The sequence below is a fragment of the Vipera berus genome (assembly GCF_964194415.1).
Source record: "Vipera berus genome assembly, chromosome: 1".
Lineage (NCBI taxonomy): Eukaryota > Metazoa > Chordata > Lepidosauria > Squamata > Viperidae > Vipera > Vipera berus.
This window is the reverse complement of record NC_138202.1, coordinates 196,046,622-196,065,678: the sequence shown is the minus strand read 5'-3', so window position 1 is coordinate 196,065,678 and position 19,057 is coordinate 196,046,622. Positions and strand designations below refer to the sequence as shown.

Sequence of the window (19,057 nt, the reverse complement as noted above, 5' to 3'; positions counted from 1 at the left end):
GGACCGAATCAACAGAGACCTCCTCACACTTCACCTCAAACTCAGCAACAAGATCCACCCCACACTTTGGGACAAATTCAAACAACTCGCTGTCTGGAGAGCTGAAACAGAGACTGCCCACAAAACAGACACAAACACCAATAAACTCCGAAGACTAAAAGAACGCCAGAAACAAACCCCTCCCCTCTCACAGCAACACATGAAACAAACTGTGCACAACATCTCAGATAGGATTCTCACCAAAGCCGAAACCAACGTCCTGTCTAAAGGATTTAATTTTGCAGTCGCTCCCAAAAAAAAACCATGGAAACCATTATATGCGGAGTCGAAACCAGCCTGACCAAAATTGACCCTGACGATGCCAACAAAATCAGACTCGAAGTTACCAACATCCTCTGCACCAGCAAACCACCCAAAAGCAACTTACCCAAAGAGGAACAGACAGCACTACTTAACCTAAAAAAAAACCACCAGCATAATCATTCTGCCAGCAGACAAAGGCAACGCCACGGTGGTAATGAACTCATCTGACTACCATACCAAATTATCCAACCTACTCCAAGACTCCACATACAAACTCCTCAACACAGATCCCACCACCTACCTGGAAAAAACCACAAAATCCAAAATAAAAGCCACCCCCATCAGTGAAGAGATCCAGCAAACAATCATTCCCAGAGAAAAATCATCCAGATGTCCTAAGCTCTATGGTCTTCCCAAGATACACAAAGAAGGAACCCCACTCAGACCCATAGTCAGCTCCATAGGCTCACCTCTACAAAATCTAGCCAAATTTCTTGCCAAACAACTACAACCTTACGCAAATTCCATCACCTCACACGTACAAAACTCATTCCAATTCATAGAGATCATAAGTAAACTAAACTTACAGCCCTGTCACCTACTCTTGAGCTTCGATGTCATATCCCTCTTTACCCAAGTGCCAATCAAAGAAGCCTTGACAGCTATCCTAAATAAATACAACCCCCCTAAACACATCCTAGATCTGACCAACCACTGCCTATCAAACACATACTGCATGTACAATGAACAAAGATACAAACAAATGGAAGGAGCACCCATGGGATCATCCCTTTCACCTGTCATCACAAACCTCTACATGGAACACTTTGAAACCCTCGCTCTAGAAAAATCCAACCACAAACCCAAACTCTGGCTCAGATACGTAGATGACACCTTCGTAATCTGGCCGCACGGCAAAGAAACTGGATGACTTCCTCACACACTTCAACAGCCTACACCCCAAAATACAGTTCACCATGGAAACAGAAGCTAATAATCAACTTCCCTTCCTTGATGTCTTAAGTCTACAAGAAATCCAATGGCTCCCTAGGACACACTATCTACCATAAGAAAACACACAAACCGCTACCTGAACGCACTCTCACACCACCACCCAGCACAGATCAACTCCGTAGCCAAGACACTCATCTCCAGAACAAAGCACCTAGCTGACGAACAACACCTAAAAACCGAACTACACACTCTCACTAATGTACTAACAGCCAACAGATTCCAAAGAAACATGATTACCAACTTAATCTGAAGAGAGACACCCACAAAAATCCAAGACAGAGAACAAGAAAATGGCAAAGCCCTCCTCCCATACTTAAAAGGGATCACAGAATCAGCAAGATCCTCCACAAACACAATATCAGAACAGCTTTCTGCACAGACAGAAAAATATCCACCATCCTAAGAAACCCCAAAGACATAATTGAGTTAGAAAACCAAGGAGTATATGAAATCCCATGCCCCACCTGCCCCACCACATACATCGGACAGACCAACAGAAGAATAAGTGCACACATTGAAGAGCACAGGAACTCAGTCAGAAAGGGAGAACAAACTTCATCCCTGTTCCAACACTTTAAAGCCACTGGACACAAAATTGATTTTAAAAAACCCAGAACTATCGCCAAAATTGAACATTTTAACAACAGAATAATCAGAGAAGTCATCGAGATAGAAAACGCCCCCACAGCATGAATAAACAAGATGATACCTCTCGCCTACCAGCCATTTGGAAACCCGCCTTGATTGACAGACGAGTCCCAACCACCAAGAATGATACCAGACCCAAACTCATGATAACATCACATGACATCACCACCACACATCCATTCAAAAAGCAAATCCGAACCCACAACGATAATGACACACAACCACAAAACAGAAACCTAACTACAGCTGCAACATTAGCCACTTTAAACCCCTCCAAACCACACAATAAGCAAACTGACACCCACTATAAAAACATTGCACCACCACAGACACGGAACCTAACAAAAGCAGCACAACTCACCAGTTCAGGTCTAAGGCTGGCAGCTGAGACCAGCCCATCCACTCAAAACACACTAAGCCCCCACTCAATCAGAGCACACCTCCACCTCATCAGAACACACCCCCTCTGGCAGTTTAAAAAAGAAAAAACAGCCACTATCACACACTTCTCCCAGAAGAACGAAGCTGAAGTCACCAGCCTGAGGATGACGGATGAGATTTTGTCGAAACGTTGCCCTGATACCTCTAATTTTACGTGGGGAAAAAACTGAAAGACCAAAGATCTACATAAGTGTGTGTGTGTGTGTGTGTGTGTGTGTGTGTGTGTGAGAGAGAGAGAGAGAGAGAGAGAGAGAGAGAGAGAGAGAGAGAGAGAGAGAGAGAGAGAGAGAGAGAGAGAGAGAGAGAGAGAGAGAGAGAGAGAGAGAGACCGACCATGGTCTCTACAAAAACAATTGAGGTGAGCTCTTTTTCCAAAAATTCCATGTCTTCTGAGAGTGAAATCAATTTATGGTGCAAGCTTTGGTAAGGTAAATATTTAGGTTTTGTCCATTCTAAAGCTCATTTGGCAAGTAATTCTTAATTAATTAATTAAGTTCTGTCAGTGTGAGGGTCCAACAGGGTTTGCATCTCATGTTGAAAGCTGCACTTCAAAAGTGAAGAGGACCAAAGTCTTTTTGGGAAGAGGTTTTTAGGATTTCCAAGATGTGAAATTGATGCTTTATGTATTTTTAAGCAAGCTATTTTGGCTCTCTGCCACAAAAGTAGAGGCATCTAGGAGCCATAAAAGGGATATTTTAGACTGCATGTTTCTACCCGTACCTAAAATGAACTGAGATACCAGCTATCATCTTACGATTCCAGCATTTTCCCCCTTACTATTATTTCTTCTTTTCTTTATTTACCAATACAGGTAGTCCTCAGCTTATCAGCCTAAAATTTTTGTTGCTAAGTGGGACATTTGTTAAGTAAGTTTTGCCCCATTTTACGATCTTTCTTGCCATTGTTAAGCAAATCACTGTAGTTGTTAAGTTAGTAACATGGTTGTTGGTGAATCTGGCTTCCCCATTGATTTAGCTTGTTAGAAGGTTGCAAAAGGGAATCACATGACTCTGGGACATTGCAGTCGTGATAAACATGAGCCAGTTGCCAAGCGTCTGAATGTTGATCAAGTGATCATAGACTGCCGTAAGTGTGAAAAATGGTCATAAGTTACTTTTTTCAGTGCTGTTGTAACTTCGAACAGTCACTAAGTGAAAGTTGAGGACTATCTGTAATTGTTCTCTTCTACCCTTGACATCTGTAAACTTTTTCTGATGATTCTTGTAGTAAAAAACCTAAGAAAATAACTGGAAACAAGGAAATTGAAATAAAAAGGAAGTAGCAATTTAGGTATTTTCCATTATGAAAAATAAAAACTAAAGTATTTTATGTATTATTGTAGTCAGATCTTCCAGTTACAACATGCAGCTTCTCATGATCACATCTGAGTATTATCCAAAAACCACTTGTTTGTCTTCTAATAGCAGTTGTGATATGTCACCAGTGTTATATTCAAGAACATGTAAAGTAGGCATTGGAATTTGAAAAACTGAATCTCCCACTAAGGTTGCAATAACAAGTGTACTTAAGTGCAAGTAATCTGGGCAATATATAATAGGTATACTTGTGAGAGACTAGCAAGATAACATTTTTATTGGCAATTTTAAAAATAATTTTATTGAGCTTTTGATCCAAAAATGTAATAAGAACAATTAAAAACAAAGTTGATACATTTCATTTCCTTTCAAGTATTGTTGAAGAAGGTATATATGTAAAAGCCCTAACAACTAAATAATGCAAATCAAAAAGAAAGGAAGAAAATAAAAAAATAGTAAGAATGGGAAGCCTCCCTCCAAATAACACCAAAATATTGACAAAAATCATCAGTAACACTGTTCAATTAAAAGTTTAAAAAAAAAAGCGTTTTTAAATTTTACCAGTTTTCTGTAATATCAAAATAATATCACAAACCTAAACTATATGAAATCATAATGTCCAATCTTGCTCCGATGTCAAAACAAAACCAGATGAAAGACTGCAAGCTGTCAATTTTTGTTGAACCAACCTTTCAAATTTGGTATAAATACATCCTTTAAAGAATACAGACCCACATTTTTTTGCGACAGTTCTGGTTCTGTATGTCCAAAATTCTTCCTAAATAGAGAAATTTCAAATTTTGATCATACAATGTAACAATGTATGAACGTACTTAATTCTTGATTGTCTTTCAAATATCTGATTGATGACAACAATACTATAATATCTAACCAATAGGGAGCTATTAAAAGGCTTCTACCTTCACTTTTATTATATCTCTAACAAAAATAATTCCAATTGATCTTTTAAAATCATCCTTTCAACAAAACAATTGAAATTTTATATATATATATATATATATATATATATATATATATATATATATATATATATATATATATATATATATATATATATATATATATATATATATATATATATATATACACACACACACACACACATACCGTGTTTTCCCAAAAGTAAGTCCTACCCTGAAAATAAGCCCTAGCTTTATTTTTTGGGGTGGGCCTAATATAAGTCCTATCCCAAAAATAATCCCTAGTTTTGGGGTGAGGCACACACCTAAAAATCAAGTTAGGGCGTGGGTGGGAGTGTGGAGCTGCCCCACATGCCCTGCACCCACTTACCTTACATCCAGGCCTCTCCTCACTGGCCCACTTCTTCTGCGGCATCCCCAGGTCTGCACTTCGCAAGGCTTCTACAGCCGAGAACTGAGCTATGGGTTGAATCCATAGCTCAGTTCTCAGCTGCAGAGGCCTTCCAGAAAGGCCTGACTGTGAAATGCAGGCCCGAGTCCATTCTGAGCTGTAGAATGAAGCTGCTCCTTTGGCCGCAGAAGTGGGCCGGCTGGGCGGGGCTGTTGGTGCTGGAGGTGAGTGGAAAAGATTACCCCCCCCAAAAAATAAGACCGGGTGCCTTTTTTGGAGGCAAAAAAAAAGACTTGGTCTTATTTTCAGGAAACACAGTGTAAGGTCCCGGTCCCTTACTTAAACCTGAGATACCATATCAATCTAATCAGATAACCCAAGTTCTTGATCAAGCAGCACTTTATTTGATCAAAATTAAGCAGCTGGGTGGCCAACAATCTGGAACGCTGGCAGAGTTACGTCCAGAAGTGCCACGCCTTAGAATGTTGGTAGCATTGCTTTATAAACTTTGTTAGCCAATGAAAATCAGACAACAGAGCCATTACATCATAAGGAAGACATCAGTCATTGCTGTACACTCCCTTATTCCCTCCTTCAGTTTATCCCATCCATGTACATGTTTCCCACACTTGCATAAAGTTTCTCTGGTGCAAAAGCTGATTACAAAAAGCAAGAAAGCAACAGTTAGACTAAACAATTTCCCTTTGTTCCAGAACTCTTCAACAGTTTGTTTGTTTGTTTGTATCCTACCTTTATTATTTTTACAAATAACAAAGTGGCAAACGTATCCAACATACCTTCCTCCTTTATGTTGAGTTGGGCTGAGAGAGAGTGACTGGCCCAAGGTCACTCAGTTGGCTTTCATGGTTAAATTAATGTAAAAATGTAAATCAAAAGTAGGGGAATTATATATGGCCAGTAAAGTCCATAAAGTATCTATATTTGCCCTCCTTTCTTGCTGAATTCTACAGTTTGTATAAATTGAAAGCAATACTATGATGAATGTTCAAATTTTTTTATCTCCCACATACCTTTGCAGCTACAGGTGAAACTCGAAAAATTAGAATATCATGCAAAAGTTCATTTATTTCAGTAATGCAACTTAAAAGGGGAAACTAATATATGAGATAGACTCATTACATGCAAAGCAAGATAGTTCAAGCCGTGATTTGTCATAATTGTGATGATTATGGCTTACAGCTCATGAAAACCCCAAATCCACAATCTCAGAAAATTAGAATATTGTGAAAAAGTGCAATATTCTAGGCTCAAAGTGTCCCACTCTAATCAGCTAATTAAGCCATAACACCTGCAAAGGGTTCCCGAGCCTTTAAATGGTCTCTCAGTCTGCTTCAGTAGGAATCACAATCATGGGGAAGACTGCTGACCTGACAGTCGTACAGAAAACCATCGTTGACACCCTCCATAAGGAGGGAAAGCCTCAAAAGGTAATTGCAAAAGAAGTTGGATGTTCCCAAAGTGCTGTATCAAAGCACATTAATAGAAAGTTATGTGGAAGGGAAAAGTGTGGAAGAAAAAGGTGCACAAGCAGCAGGGATGACCGCAGCCTGGAGAGGATTGTCAGGAAAAGGCCATTCAAAAGTGTTGGGGACTTTCACAAGGAGTGGACTGAGGCTGGAGTCAGTGCATCAAGAGCCGGATCACAGACGGATCCTGGACATGGCCTTCAAAGGTCGTATTCCTCTTGTCAAGCTGCTCCTGAACAACAAACAACGTCAGAAGCATCTTACCTGGGCTAAAGAAAAACAGACCTGGTCTGTTACTCAGTGGTCCAAAGTCCTCTTTTCTGATGAGAGCAACTTTTGCATCTCATTTGGAAACCAAAGACCCAGAGTCTGGAGGAAGAATGGAGAGGCACACACTGCAAGATGCTTGAAGTCCAGTGTGAAGTTTCCACAGTCTGTGTTGATTTGGGGAGCCATGTCATCTGCTGGTGTTGGTCCACTGTGCTTCATTAAGTCCAGGGTCAACGCAGCCGTCTACCAGGAGATTTTGGAGCACTTCATGCTTCCTTCTGCAGACGAGCTTTATGGGGATGCTGACTTCATTTTCCAGCAGGACTTGGCACCTGCCCACACTGCCAAAAGCACCAAAATCTGGTTCAATGACCGTGGGATTACTGTGCTTGATTGGCCAGCAAACTCGCCTGACCTGAACCCCATAGAGAATCTATGGGGCATTGCCAAGAGAAAGATGAGAGACATGAGACCGAACAATGCAGAAGAGCTGAAGGCCGCTATTGAAGCATCCTGGTCTTCCATAACACCTCAGCAGTGCCACAGGCTGATAGCTTCCATGCCACGCCACATTGAGGCAGTAATTGCTGCAAAAGGGGCCCAAACCAAGTACTGAGTACATATGCATGCTTATACTTTTCAGAGGTCCGATATTGTTCTATGTACACTCCTTGTTTTATTGATTGCATGTAATATTCTAATTTTCTGAGATTGTGGATTTGGGGTTTTCATGAACTGTACGCCATAATCATCACAATTATGACAAATCATGGCTTGAACTATCTTGCTTTGCATGTAATGAGTCTATCTCATATATTAGTTTCCCCTTTTAAGTTGCATTACTGAAATAAATGAACTTTTGCACGATATTCTAATTTTTCGAGTTTCACCTGTATATAAAAATATATGAATGAAGTAAAGGCGCATTTGTTAATGTGCCCTTAATATTTTTTGATAACAGAAGTGTGTCTGTACATGAAATATGTACTGCATAGTCAGTCTCAAATTAGAGATAAAAATAAAATCTGCTGGGTGTTGGCATCAGTCTTCCAGTCCATAGGCAGAATGCTATACCTTTGAAATTTAGTAATTTTCAGTCCATTTTGCTGATTTTGATACAGCCTTGAAATCTCTCCTTCTGTCTTTATTCTTATATGAGGCAAGCAAAAATTTATTGGGTTTGGATTCATTGCTTTTAAAGGGGTTTATTTTTATATGTTCTTACACAGTACTGCTGTCTTGAATCATTAACCAAGTACTATTTACCAATGCATCTGCTCGAAGTGCACACCTTGTACATTTTAATGGGTGACAGACAGACAGACATATTCTTGGTGAAACAAATAAATATAATTAGGTTTGCATCTGGAAGGTCTTTTTTATTATTACTTTTTGTGGCAGGTATCACCCCAAGAGGACAGCTTGGCCTTCTAGAAATCATCCAGGAATATATTCATCAAGATGAGATACATGAGGCAATTAACATCTTAAATGGCATGAACTGGAATACAATTGGTCATCACTGTTATGTAAGCCTTTGTGCCATAATAAACTACCTTCTTCGACAAAAGCTGACACACGTTAGAGAAGGTTTGTTGGGCTATGTCTAATAAATATCTCTACCTTTCAGTTAATGGTAGAACTTTAATGATAATCAATTTGAGGAGATTATACTTAAACATTGCAAAATTACACGTATACTGTTCTTTATGTTAAAAGCAAATGGTGTTACTGTCAGGACCCACTTCAACTCCACATCTTAAGTAAGCAGAACTCTTGGAAACAATTTCTTCCAATAGGAACTTTTATTAAGAGTAGTTGATAGCAGGCATAATAGACAGGATCTGAGATTTCCCATGCATCGCAGTAGATTATAGTATCCCCAAGCAAGACCCCACCCCATAGATCGACCGCCTGATGTGGGATGGCCAATCCCCAAGAGTTAAGTCCGTTGTGGGAAACGGGGAGATAACATCAGCCCGTCTCCAGCTGAGAGCTCCTCTGAGAGCGTAGACATAAACCAGACACTGAGGTTACATTCCTTAATTCCTCCTTTGTTCTAACTGACAGTTTAAAACAGTGGTGGCGAACCTATGGCACGCGTGCCAGAGGCGGCACTCAGAGCCCTCTCTGTTGGCATGCGCAGCAGGTCTATCAGGCCACCACCGCCGCCCAGAGCAGCAGCCCTGCCCACCACAAAGGAGGCGAAGCGGCCGATTAGCAAGCTTGAGTAGAGCAGAGGTCACCAACCACTGTCGATTGGCAGACTGGAAGGGAGGGGGAAGCATTTTACATGCGTGCATGTGCGCACAGGGCCGTGAGCATGCACAGGCTGTAATGGGGTGGGGCTAGTGTCTGTGTGATACTCACTAGTCCTGCCTCATTCTTGTGTGGTGCAGCGCCTTGTATCTGTACCCCATGGCACCGCGGTGGCTGTATTTGTGCCTTGCAGCACAGTGGCCCATTTTTGCACCCCTGGTTTTTGCGGGTCAGAGGCACCTCCCTCCCCCCCCCAGGGTACCACAATGCTGATGCACCCCTGGCAGTTTGCAATAAATATGTGGGTTTTGGGTTGCGGTTTGGGCACTCGGTTTCTGAAAGGTTTGCCATCACTGGTTTAAAAGATAGAGTTCAGAGAGAGAAAGAACGCAGGAAACAAGTTGTTACATTTCAGCGGGCAGGTCGAGGATACAGACCCAATAAACAAAGTAAAGGATTACATTATAGCGAATAGAGGAAGTGAAAATAATAACCCTGCAGGCACATCCCCTCTCCCCCTTGGGAATATGGCAAAACCCAGGGAAAGGTGGGATTTGTTTTTAGATCAGAGAAGGTAGATAGAAATGAAATGAAATAGGAATGGGTTCTGACAGTTACATAATCAATTTTTCAGTGTAAATACATTGGTATAGTGTAGTGTTAAAGGTGCTGGCCTAGAAATCGGGATTCTTTGAATTCTGGGCCTCCCTTAGGTATAAAAGCAAGCTGAATGACTTTGGGCCAGTCATTCTGTCAGCCTAACACACCTCACAGGCTTGTTGTGGGAAAATAGGCAAGAGAATCATATTAAGAACGTTCACACCTTGAATTTTATGTTAAAAAGTGGGATAAAAATCTATTAAAATTCTGTTATTGGTTCATCACACAGGCAGCCAGATGTTTAGACCAGATTTGGCATTTTTATCTACCTTTCAAGTCCTTCCAAAACATCTGAGATAGCCAGATGTTTTATGATGGTATTAAAGGTTACAAGTAAAGATTCCTTGTGCAATTAGACTGGTGGTGGTTTTGTCAATGCTGATGATGTTCATGTGGTGTCCAGATGTTTTGGGATTGCATCCAAGGTGCCTATCACTATTGGTACTCTCTTTGCTTTCTTTTGCCACTGTCGTTCTACTTCTATTTGCAACTCTTTGTGTTTTGTGATTTTCTCCAGTTCATTCTCTTTTCTTCTGCTGTCTCCAAATAGTGCAATGTCCACCAGCCAAACTTTTTTCTTATCAACAACGTTAATCTGGGTTGTTTTGTGGTAGATGCTTACACTGGAAGCGCTAACGCCTCCATTTTTTATTTGTCTTTTTTGTGGTCCCATTAGTTCTTTTCCCAGGATTTAGATTAAAAAAATTATAAGTAGGAGAGCCTCATGGCTTGTCTCTGCATGTTAAGTACAACCGGGCATCAAGCGCTTCCCTGGAGAAAAGGAAAATGCTAGAGGATATGGGGAACAGCAAGTTTTAGAAAAATTGCTTGCTGTTGAAACATGCGTCCAGGCCATGAGGCTGAGATCCTTATGCTATAGAAGAAGAAGAAGAAGAAGAAGAAGAAGAAGAAGAAGAAGAAGAAGAAGAAGAAGAAGAAGAAGAAGAAGAAGAAGAAGAAGAAGAAGAAGAAGAAGAAGAAGAAGAAGAAGAAGAAGAAGAAGAAGAAGAAGAAGAAGAAGAGGAGGAGGAGGAGGAGGAGGAGGAGGAGGAGGAGGAGGAGGAGGAGGAGGAGGAGGAGGAGGAGGAGGAGGAGGAGGAGAAGAAGAAGAAGAAGAAGAAGAAGAAGAAGAAGAAGAAGAAGAAGAAGAAGAAGAAGAAGAAGCGCTTACCGTGACATTCTACATCATTGACATAAAATCCTACATAGGATTAACATTTATTCTTAGAAAATTTCTAGACATGCTGAAAAGGGGAAAGATGTGGGACCTTTCGGTTTAGTATGTACGTTTTATACATTCTTTCTATGCTTCTCCCAGTATGCAGTATGTCAGACAAGTAACTTATGTCATTTGAGATTTATTCTGAAGACACCTAACCAATCTGTCATGGTACCGTAATTTGTTTACCAGATGTCAAGCACGGGAAACCAAGAATGACGGAAGTAAAAGCATGTTTGCCCGTAGACAAAATTTTTGCCCAACTGAAGCAGACTCGGCATAACTGTCTGATAAATGCTGACTAGAAATTAGGGAGAATCCCTCCTAGGCAGCTTCCTGCAGAGCAATGATTCAAAGCTGATATGTCTCTTTACTTTCTCCTCTCATATTCAGTGCCAGATTCCACCACACCAGATCGGTTTTAATTTAATTTACTCCAAATTTAAATTTATTTTAACCCTTATGGTTATCTTTAAGATCTTCAGAGAAACTAGATTTTTTTTTAATACAACTATAACCGCAATATCATGCAGCTTGGCTTATTTCAAAAGCGTAAAACTTGTGAGGAAAAATAGGAACAGCACGACAGTGGTGTTTATTGAATTATATTTCCACAGATCATGTATGGGCCTTCCTTTGAAGCATCTTTGGCTATCTAAATTTTCATTCGTCCATCTGCCTTAACAGGCATGCCTATTTCTGAAATCAAATTGTATCTGCAATTTTAAAAAGGAATTTAATATGTCATTCATTTAAAGTAATTTGCATGGCATAACACTAACATTGGTTAAAGCTGTGCATGGATGGTTCCATTTATGTACTTCTAAATAAGGGGAGAAATAGCCCATAGAATGTAATCCTAGGCAAAATTAATTGGGGAAAAATATTTTTTCATTTTAAGCTTGTGCGGCATTTTACCTTTATTCAAGCTAGATAGATATCCAGAAAATACAAGCTGAATGCGATACCTGTCTGCAGTGGCCTTTGCCGTACTTATTCCCATTTAGTGGTAACTGTAATTCTGGTGCCTCAAAAAAGTTGGGATTAAGAAGTTAGAAAGATTCATTCCATTCCATAAACATTATATTGACATCTTAAAGCAAAATATCTCATCATCTGGCAACCTACCATGGGAAACCTGCTGAAAACTCAAGTCTTAGCTATTCATGAAAGAGTTGAGGGAAGAAGCAATTCAGAGGCCAAGAAATTGCTGTCAAATAATATTGCTGAGTAGTCATGAATCCAAGATACAATCAGAGATGCAAGTATGAATAATTTATAGATAATAATAATGATGATGATGATGATGATGATGATGATGATGATGATGATGATGATGATTATGTTGGAAGGGACCTTGGAGGTCATCTAGTCCAACCCCCTGCTCAGGCAGGAAACCCTATACCATTTCAGACAAGTGGCTGGCCAGTCTCTTCTTCAAAACTTCCAGTGTTGGAGCATTCACCACTTCTGGAGGCAGGTTGTTCCACTGGTTAATTGTTCTAACTGTCAGGAAGTTTCTCCTTAGTTCTAGGTTGCTTCTCTCCTTGATTAGTTTCCATCCGTTGCTTCTTGTCCTGCCTTCGGGTGCTTTGGAGAATAGCTTGACTCCCTCTTCTTTGTGGCAGCCCCTGAGATATTGGAACACTGCTATCATGTCCCCCCTCATCCTTCTCTTCATTATACTAGACATACCCAATTCCAGCAACTGTTCCTTATATGTTTTAGCCTCTAATCATCTTTGTTGCTCTTCTCTGTACTCTTTCTAGAGTCTCAACATAGTTCAGAAAGGAAGCAACGTCCATATTACACATCTATATTATCATGACATATTAAGATATGACTCACCTTGCAGTTATCAATGCTTCCTTTAGAGATGCTGAAATACCTACAGAGGTCAAGTCGTTTCTCCTTGGGAAAAGATTTTTACCCGTGGCACAGTGGAAAAGTTCTAATAAGCTAAGTCAGAACTGGAAGGACAAAAAAGGAGACCGCTTTTTACTAGGAAAAACTTTGCTTGAAGTGTAGCATGGTCATTAATCATTCTTGCCACATTTAAATAATAATTAGAGATCCATTTATTTTGAGATGCTGACAGATTTTTGTTACTGCTCCAAATCATCCTAGGTGCTGCCTGAAATGATTGTTCATACATAGATTTGTTTCTGTACTGTCACTTTTTTAAAAATGTATTCTTCTGAGCTGTAGGTTCATTTGAAAAGCTTGGCTGTCTGAAGACACGAGCCTGTATTTCTTAAAGGGAGGGTACTCCATTTGTTTAACTGCTGCTGTGTTTGAACTCCACAGCTCAGCTGGAGGCAACTCTTGGGACATTTTATGCACCAACCCGGCCTTTGTCTGAGACAACTGTTTTAGCATACAGGGACCAGATCAGCAGATATGCACGAAGGTTCTTCCACCATCTGCTCAGGTGAACAACTATCTTGACTTTTATTAATTTCAAAGAGTTTGTACTATTTTCATAAGAAATTATTAAAGCATTTAACATATTTTCTAGAAGACTCACATACGAAAACATTTTGACTAGTTTTAACTAGTCCTTTTTCAAACATGTTCAGGTGCTGTATGTATTTGCTCTGGTTTCAGCACACTAAGATTTTGTATCTCACTTATTTGTTTTACTTGGTTTATTTGTCATTTTAATCATCAAGCAACTCTTAAGTTGTACAATCTTACTGTATATAAACAAGATTAAAATAGCCAAAAACTGTAAAAAAAATTTAAATATTCCTATGCAAGAGATTCATAAAAGCCATATAATAGTATATTACGAAGTACAAATTGCTTGTCAAATCGTCTTTCGTGGTCATTATTTAAATAACATTATATGCTGTACATGGGGCTGCCTTTGCAGATTACCCAGATTTACTTCTGAATACTTTTTGTGAAATTTCAAAATATTCACAAAATTAAGCATATGTATTGTTTTGTATCACTTGATTCTTTTTTTTAATGTAATTCAGAGTAGTTTATATCTGGTGAATCTCTGGGCTTTTACATTTATTGAAACCTGAAGGATTACTGCAACATCTTCTTCCTAAAGGAAAAATAGATTTATAGTATGTGAAAGGCCTAAAAGTGTTGATAACTTAACTGCAGTTCACTTGGTTGGCAGTTCTCTAATAAGAGGGAAGAAAAAGAAGAAAGACAAAAGACCTCATTCAGCAGTAAGGTGCTCTTCTAAAGAGTGATTTGTTTTAGCCATTAGCAAAGCACATCTCTCTTCCTTGCTGAGAGAGCTGATATCGTTAAATATTCCGGACAAGAACACTTTTTTAAAAAAAAATTGAAAGAGAAAATTAATAGATGTTAACGTTCTTGGGGATTTCCACCTCATTATAAGAACATATTCCTTTGCTAGTGTTTTTGACTATGTCAGCTGATGTCATCACTGTGAAAATATGGTTGGTTAAAAGCAGTTAAGAATGGTTCCTGAACATTAATGTAACATGTATCTTGTGGTATTACGGTGCAGATGGTAAATTTTGAAGCACCTAAATTATGCTTTACACCCAAAAGCTAATTAAGAGTTTCTTCAGGTGTTAGTATCAAAAATAACTCGCAGGAAAAAGATTTAACAAAAATCCTGAAATCTGTTAATAGACATCCTTTTTGGAACACATTGTAACTTCTAATCACTTTGTAAAGGTAATCAAAATCAGTATGATTCCAGACAAAATGAAAAGGCTGATTTGTTCTATAAAACTAGAAGTAGAGACTCTGACATAACCAGATGTTAAGTTTCTATTGTGTTGGGTTTTTTTTTTTAAAAAATAAAGGGGTTTTTTTTTTTAAAAAATAAAGATTTCATCCAGTAAAACATTCAAATTTTTCTTTCTACGATATTTTTAGGTCTAGCCAATTTCAGTAAGAGTTTTAATTTTGTTTAAATACTTCGATGCCATATGGCTAAGTATTCTATGCAATTCACATTGTAAACAAAACTAGGTAACATATAAGGGGAAAAGAAAGAAACAAGTTGTGTACATTTCAAAACTGGTTGTACTTGCGGAGAATAAGTTGTACAGCACTGGATTCTGAAGAGCTCGTGTTTTTGAAGAAGATGGGGGAATCACATATCATTTTCTGTTTCCCATCTTCAGAGAGACCCATGAAATGCTTCCCTATATCATTGTTCCAGCAGTTATTTATTTATTTATTTATTTAATTATTCATTCATCCTTCCTTCCTTCCATGCCTATCTCTCTGTCACATTTCTGGACCGGCTATCTCCCTCATCCCACTATGCTAATGTAGTGAAAGTCCTAATGCCTTTAAATCAGAATGTCAAATGCTTGAATCCTAGAATCTGCTCATAAATGTTCTAATCTAAAATTGTTGGTCCGTCATATCTACACAATAGAAATTTCAGTAGTAGCAGGAATTTATCTTTGCCTATATTTGCCTCTGCTATAGGGCTTTCTTAGTGTGTAGACATGCTGGTAAATTTACTCAATGTAGCTTTCAAGAATATTTTTAAGTTTACATAATCACCAAAGGGCTAAAGCTAGAACAGATGAAAGGCCAAACACAATTAAAGTATAATAGCTGATTTTTCACGGACAAGGCTGAGCAAAATAAATGTGAAACAACAGGTATCACAAGTTCTTATCAACATTTTTAATTAACATCAGTTTTCAAACCAGAGTATTTTGGAAGGTTGTGATGGATTGTGCCTATATACAAAGATAAAAGGTAAATAGAAGTTTCTGAATAGTAAGACGTTGGGAAACTAAGAGGCAGTGAAAGTTGAGAATTATTTGTAGCTCTTATAGAATCAAAGACAAGCAATTTAAGCAATGTCCCTACACACAAACAAAGAGAGGAAAATGATAATGATATGGTATGTAGAAATGGAAAATGAAATAAGTATCTACTGACGAGAACAAAGCTATCTTAGTTAAGATCAGTTACAATTACTGAAATGAATACCCATGATAAAATTATTTGTTGGAAAGGGTTCCTATAGAGTCTTAGAGAAATTTACAAAAATGACAACAAATTGTCAACAACTTTATACAGAGTGGGAAAAGACCCAGATTAAATTAAAAATATTCTAAGATTCAAAAGATAGAGATGGTCTTGCTCTTCCAAATTTTAAGCTATATCAAAAAGCATGTTTGTTGTCATGGATAAAACAGTGAATAAAACTCTCTAACAGCAAAATGTCAATACTGGAAGGAGTCAACCTAATTAATGGACCTCATAGCAATTTGTGCAGAAAGGAGGATAAAAATTTAAAAACATATTATCAAACAAAGTTTATTTTAAAAAATGCAATTTTACCAAGAAAATAATAAGCCTAACAATTTCAACATTAGCTTCTCCTTCCCTGTTGGAGATAATTACAGTATAACAAATTTAAATACCAATGCAGACATGATTCACTCCAATCCAAGGAATGGATTAAAGACACAACAAGAAATGTTTTGTGAAGGCTGCAATGTATCATAGCTGGAAGGATAAAATCTAACCTTTAAAATGAGGGAGAGATATTTTTTTTGAAAAAGGCAAAATTCAAAATGTTTATACAAATAATTACCACTTATCAGGGTGCATATATAAACTCTTACTTAGATATAATACAGAAACAGAACAAATACCTGGATGAGATGAGAAAATGGAAACAAAATTTCAACGACACAATCACTACACAAAAATGGGAATAATTATGGATCAAATCCATAATTACTATTTATTTTAAGCTATAGCTTAAAATAAAATTGGTACAAAGTGTTTTACACTTTTACAGAATTTCATCAATAATCTCCAAGACTGATAAATCATATAATAATAAAAGTTGGAAATGCTATGAAACAGAAAAGAACATTTTACAGGTAGTCCTTTGCTCGCAGCCATAATTGAGACTGGAATCTCGATCACTTGAGTGAAGCAGTCAAAATCTCGCAGCATGCTGGAAGATTGGACCTCAAATCCAACATCCCCTCTCCTTGCAACCTTCCCTGTCTGCTTCCCCATTGACCTTCTGGAGAAGACGGCAGAGAAGATTGCAGATGGTGTCCACATGATCTCAGGGCACTTAGTAACTGATAGTAAATGTGAACAGGTTGACAGCACAATTAAGATATGTATAAGCTAAACACTACTGATAATTGTAACAAGGATGTTTTTATTTAGTTGATAATAATAACTGTATTAACTTAATATGAGATAGTAGATATTAAGGGAAAAAGAGGGGAAATATCTGATGTTGTAACATGAGGTTTATACTAGAGATTTATGTATGCTATTGAACTATTGATTAACCCAGTCATCACGTTGCTTTTTAAATCATTGTAAAATGAGAAAATTAATAAAATATTATTTAAAAAAAGAACCTGAAACGCAGTTATGTGACTGGGGAAGGCCAGTACAATGTTTTATGATGGTCATTACATTATGTTAAACACCCATTCTGAGCCCTTGAATCGTAAGTCAAGGACTACCTGTACCATACCATACCATGACCTTGGACTAATTCAAGGAGCTAGCTGCATAATTTTGCAGACTTTCCAACAATAGTCCCTAAATGACCCTAGTCCCACTTTAGGCATGAAAACTGGTTGAGTACCAGACACTTTCAGTCCAATTTACCTCATAGGGTTGTTGTTGTGAAGAAATTAGGAGGAGGAAGGAGCATTAGGTGTGTCAGGAAGTATAAGACAAAAGGTGTTTAATATTTGTTTGGCTGTTTAATTATGGACAGATTTATTGAAAATGTAATGATGTTGTATGAGTACTGGTTAACAATTGGATGTGGTTTTGCCTGTACATTTGTATGTAGATGATGCTGTGTTACTGGCTGACAAGCTGAATGGTTTTCAGTTAATGTTAGATTGTAAGATACATTGAAAATTATGGGTCTGTAAAATTAATGAATCAAAGATTAAGTTAATTGTGTTTGACAGCTTCAACTGGTACAGAATGCAGCAGTACGAGTAATCAATGGCACTGGTTACTCGGCATATGTAATACCACTACTTTGTGAGATGCCTGGGTTACCAGTGTATCTTCTGGATACAATTCATGGCCCAGGGCCAAGTTTCTTGGAGTTGGTTCTATCCTGCAGAACAAGCTCAGCAAAATAGGCATACTTCAGGCCCTGTTAGCTGAGGAATGCCGTTTAGTAGGGCCCAGAATAAAACTGTTATAATATTGCAAATTATAGTTAATGAAACATCATTTTTCATTTTGTACCTCCATGAATGTTGTTTCTGACCCAACAGTTGCTAATAGGAGAATTTATTAGGAAAGCATTTCTTACGAATAATTATATTATGCTTAAGAAATGGGCTAGATGCCTAGAAACTGAATGAAAGAGTAAAGTATTAAATTGAAATATCGAACAGAATTACTGAATTAAAAGTGATCATTGTAAGCCTTGAAATAAAGGTCTGGGAGATGTAGTTATTTTTACCTATTTGCATCATTCATTCATAGGCTTAAATACAATTGCTTGTTGTTAAAATGCTTGAATGATATTCCATTGCATGTGCATTTTAAAGTTTGAAGAAATTAGAATTTCATTTTATTCTACTCAATTATATGTGATTTTCCCCCCAATATTCATTAGTCTCATTGTCTTCCTTTGGAAGGATTTAAAAACATATTTTGCATTCACACATCATCCTTCATTTGACTTCTTTATGAGACAGGTTCTGAGACTTCTTCATTTCTAAAGAAATGTTTATAAATCCAAACTGTGACATAACGTTTCTCCCACAGATGATTTTCCAAAAATTGTATTCTTACTGAAGAGAAGCACGGGGAAAAAACATAGCAGTTTTCCTTTTTATCAGCCCAGCACAAGGAATTTACTTACACAGTCAATGAGCATGACTAAGACAGCTTGTTGGTTGTTAGTAATTAGTAAAAATATTTTTGAGTGCTAGTATGATTTCCTTCTACATTTAAGTATAATATCAGGACTTCATGAAAGTTTCATTAGGACTTTATTAGTATCATGCTTATCTTATTTTACTGGTGTTTATTGTTTTAATTACATTGGGGGGGGGGGTTCTTCAAAAAGCTTGGCCACTAATGAAAAAGTGGAAGTGGAAAAGTGACAAGAACTGGGAAGGTTTTGA

General features: G+C 38.0%; 1 protein-coding gene across 1 annotated transcript in view; it reads left to right on the top strand.

Moving 5' to 3' along the window:
* The window catches only part of WDPCP (WD repeat containing planar cell polarity effector), a 130,969-nt gene that overhangs the window by 48,598 nt on the left and 63,314 nt on the right, over positions 1 to 19,057 (top strand). The window contains exons 10-11 of the mRNA XM_081314249.1: positions 8,213 to 8,401; positions 13,257 to 13,380. Of these exons, the coding sequence (XP_081170375.1) occupies positions 8,213 to 8,401; positions 13,257 to 13,380 (313 nt within the window). The remainder of the gene's footprint in view (positions 1 to 8,212; positions 8,402 to 13,256; positions 13,381 to 19,057) is intronic.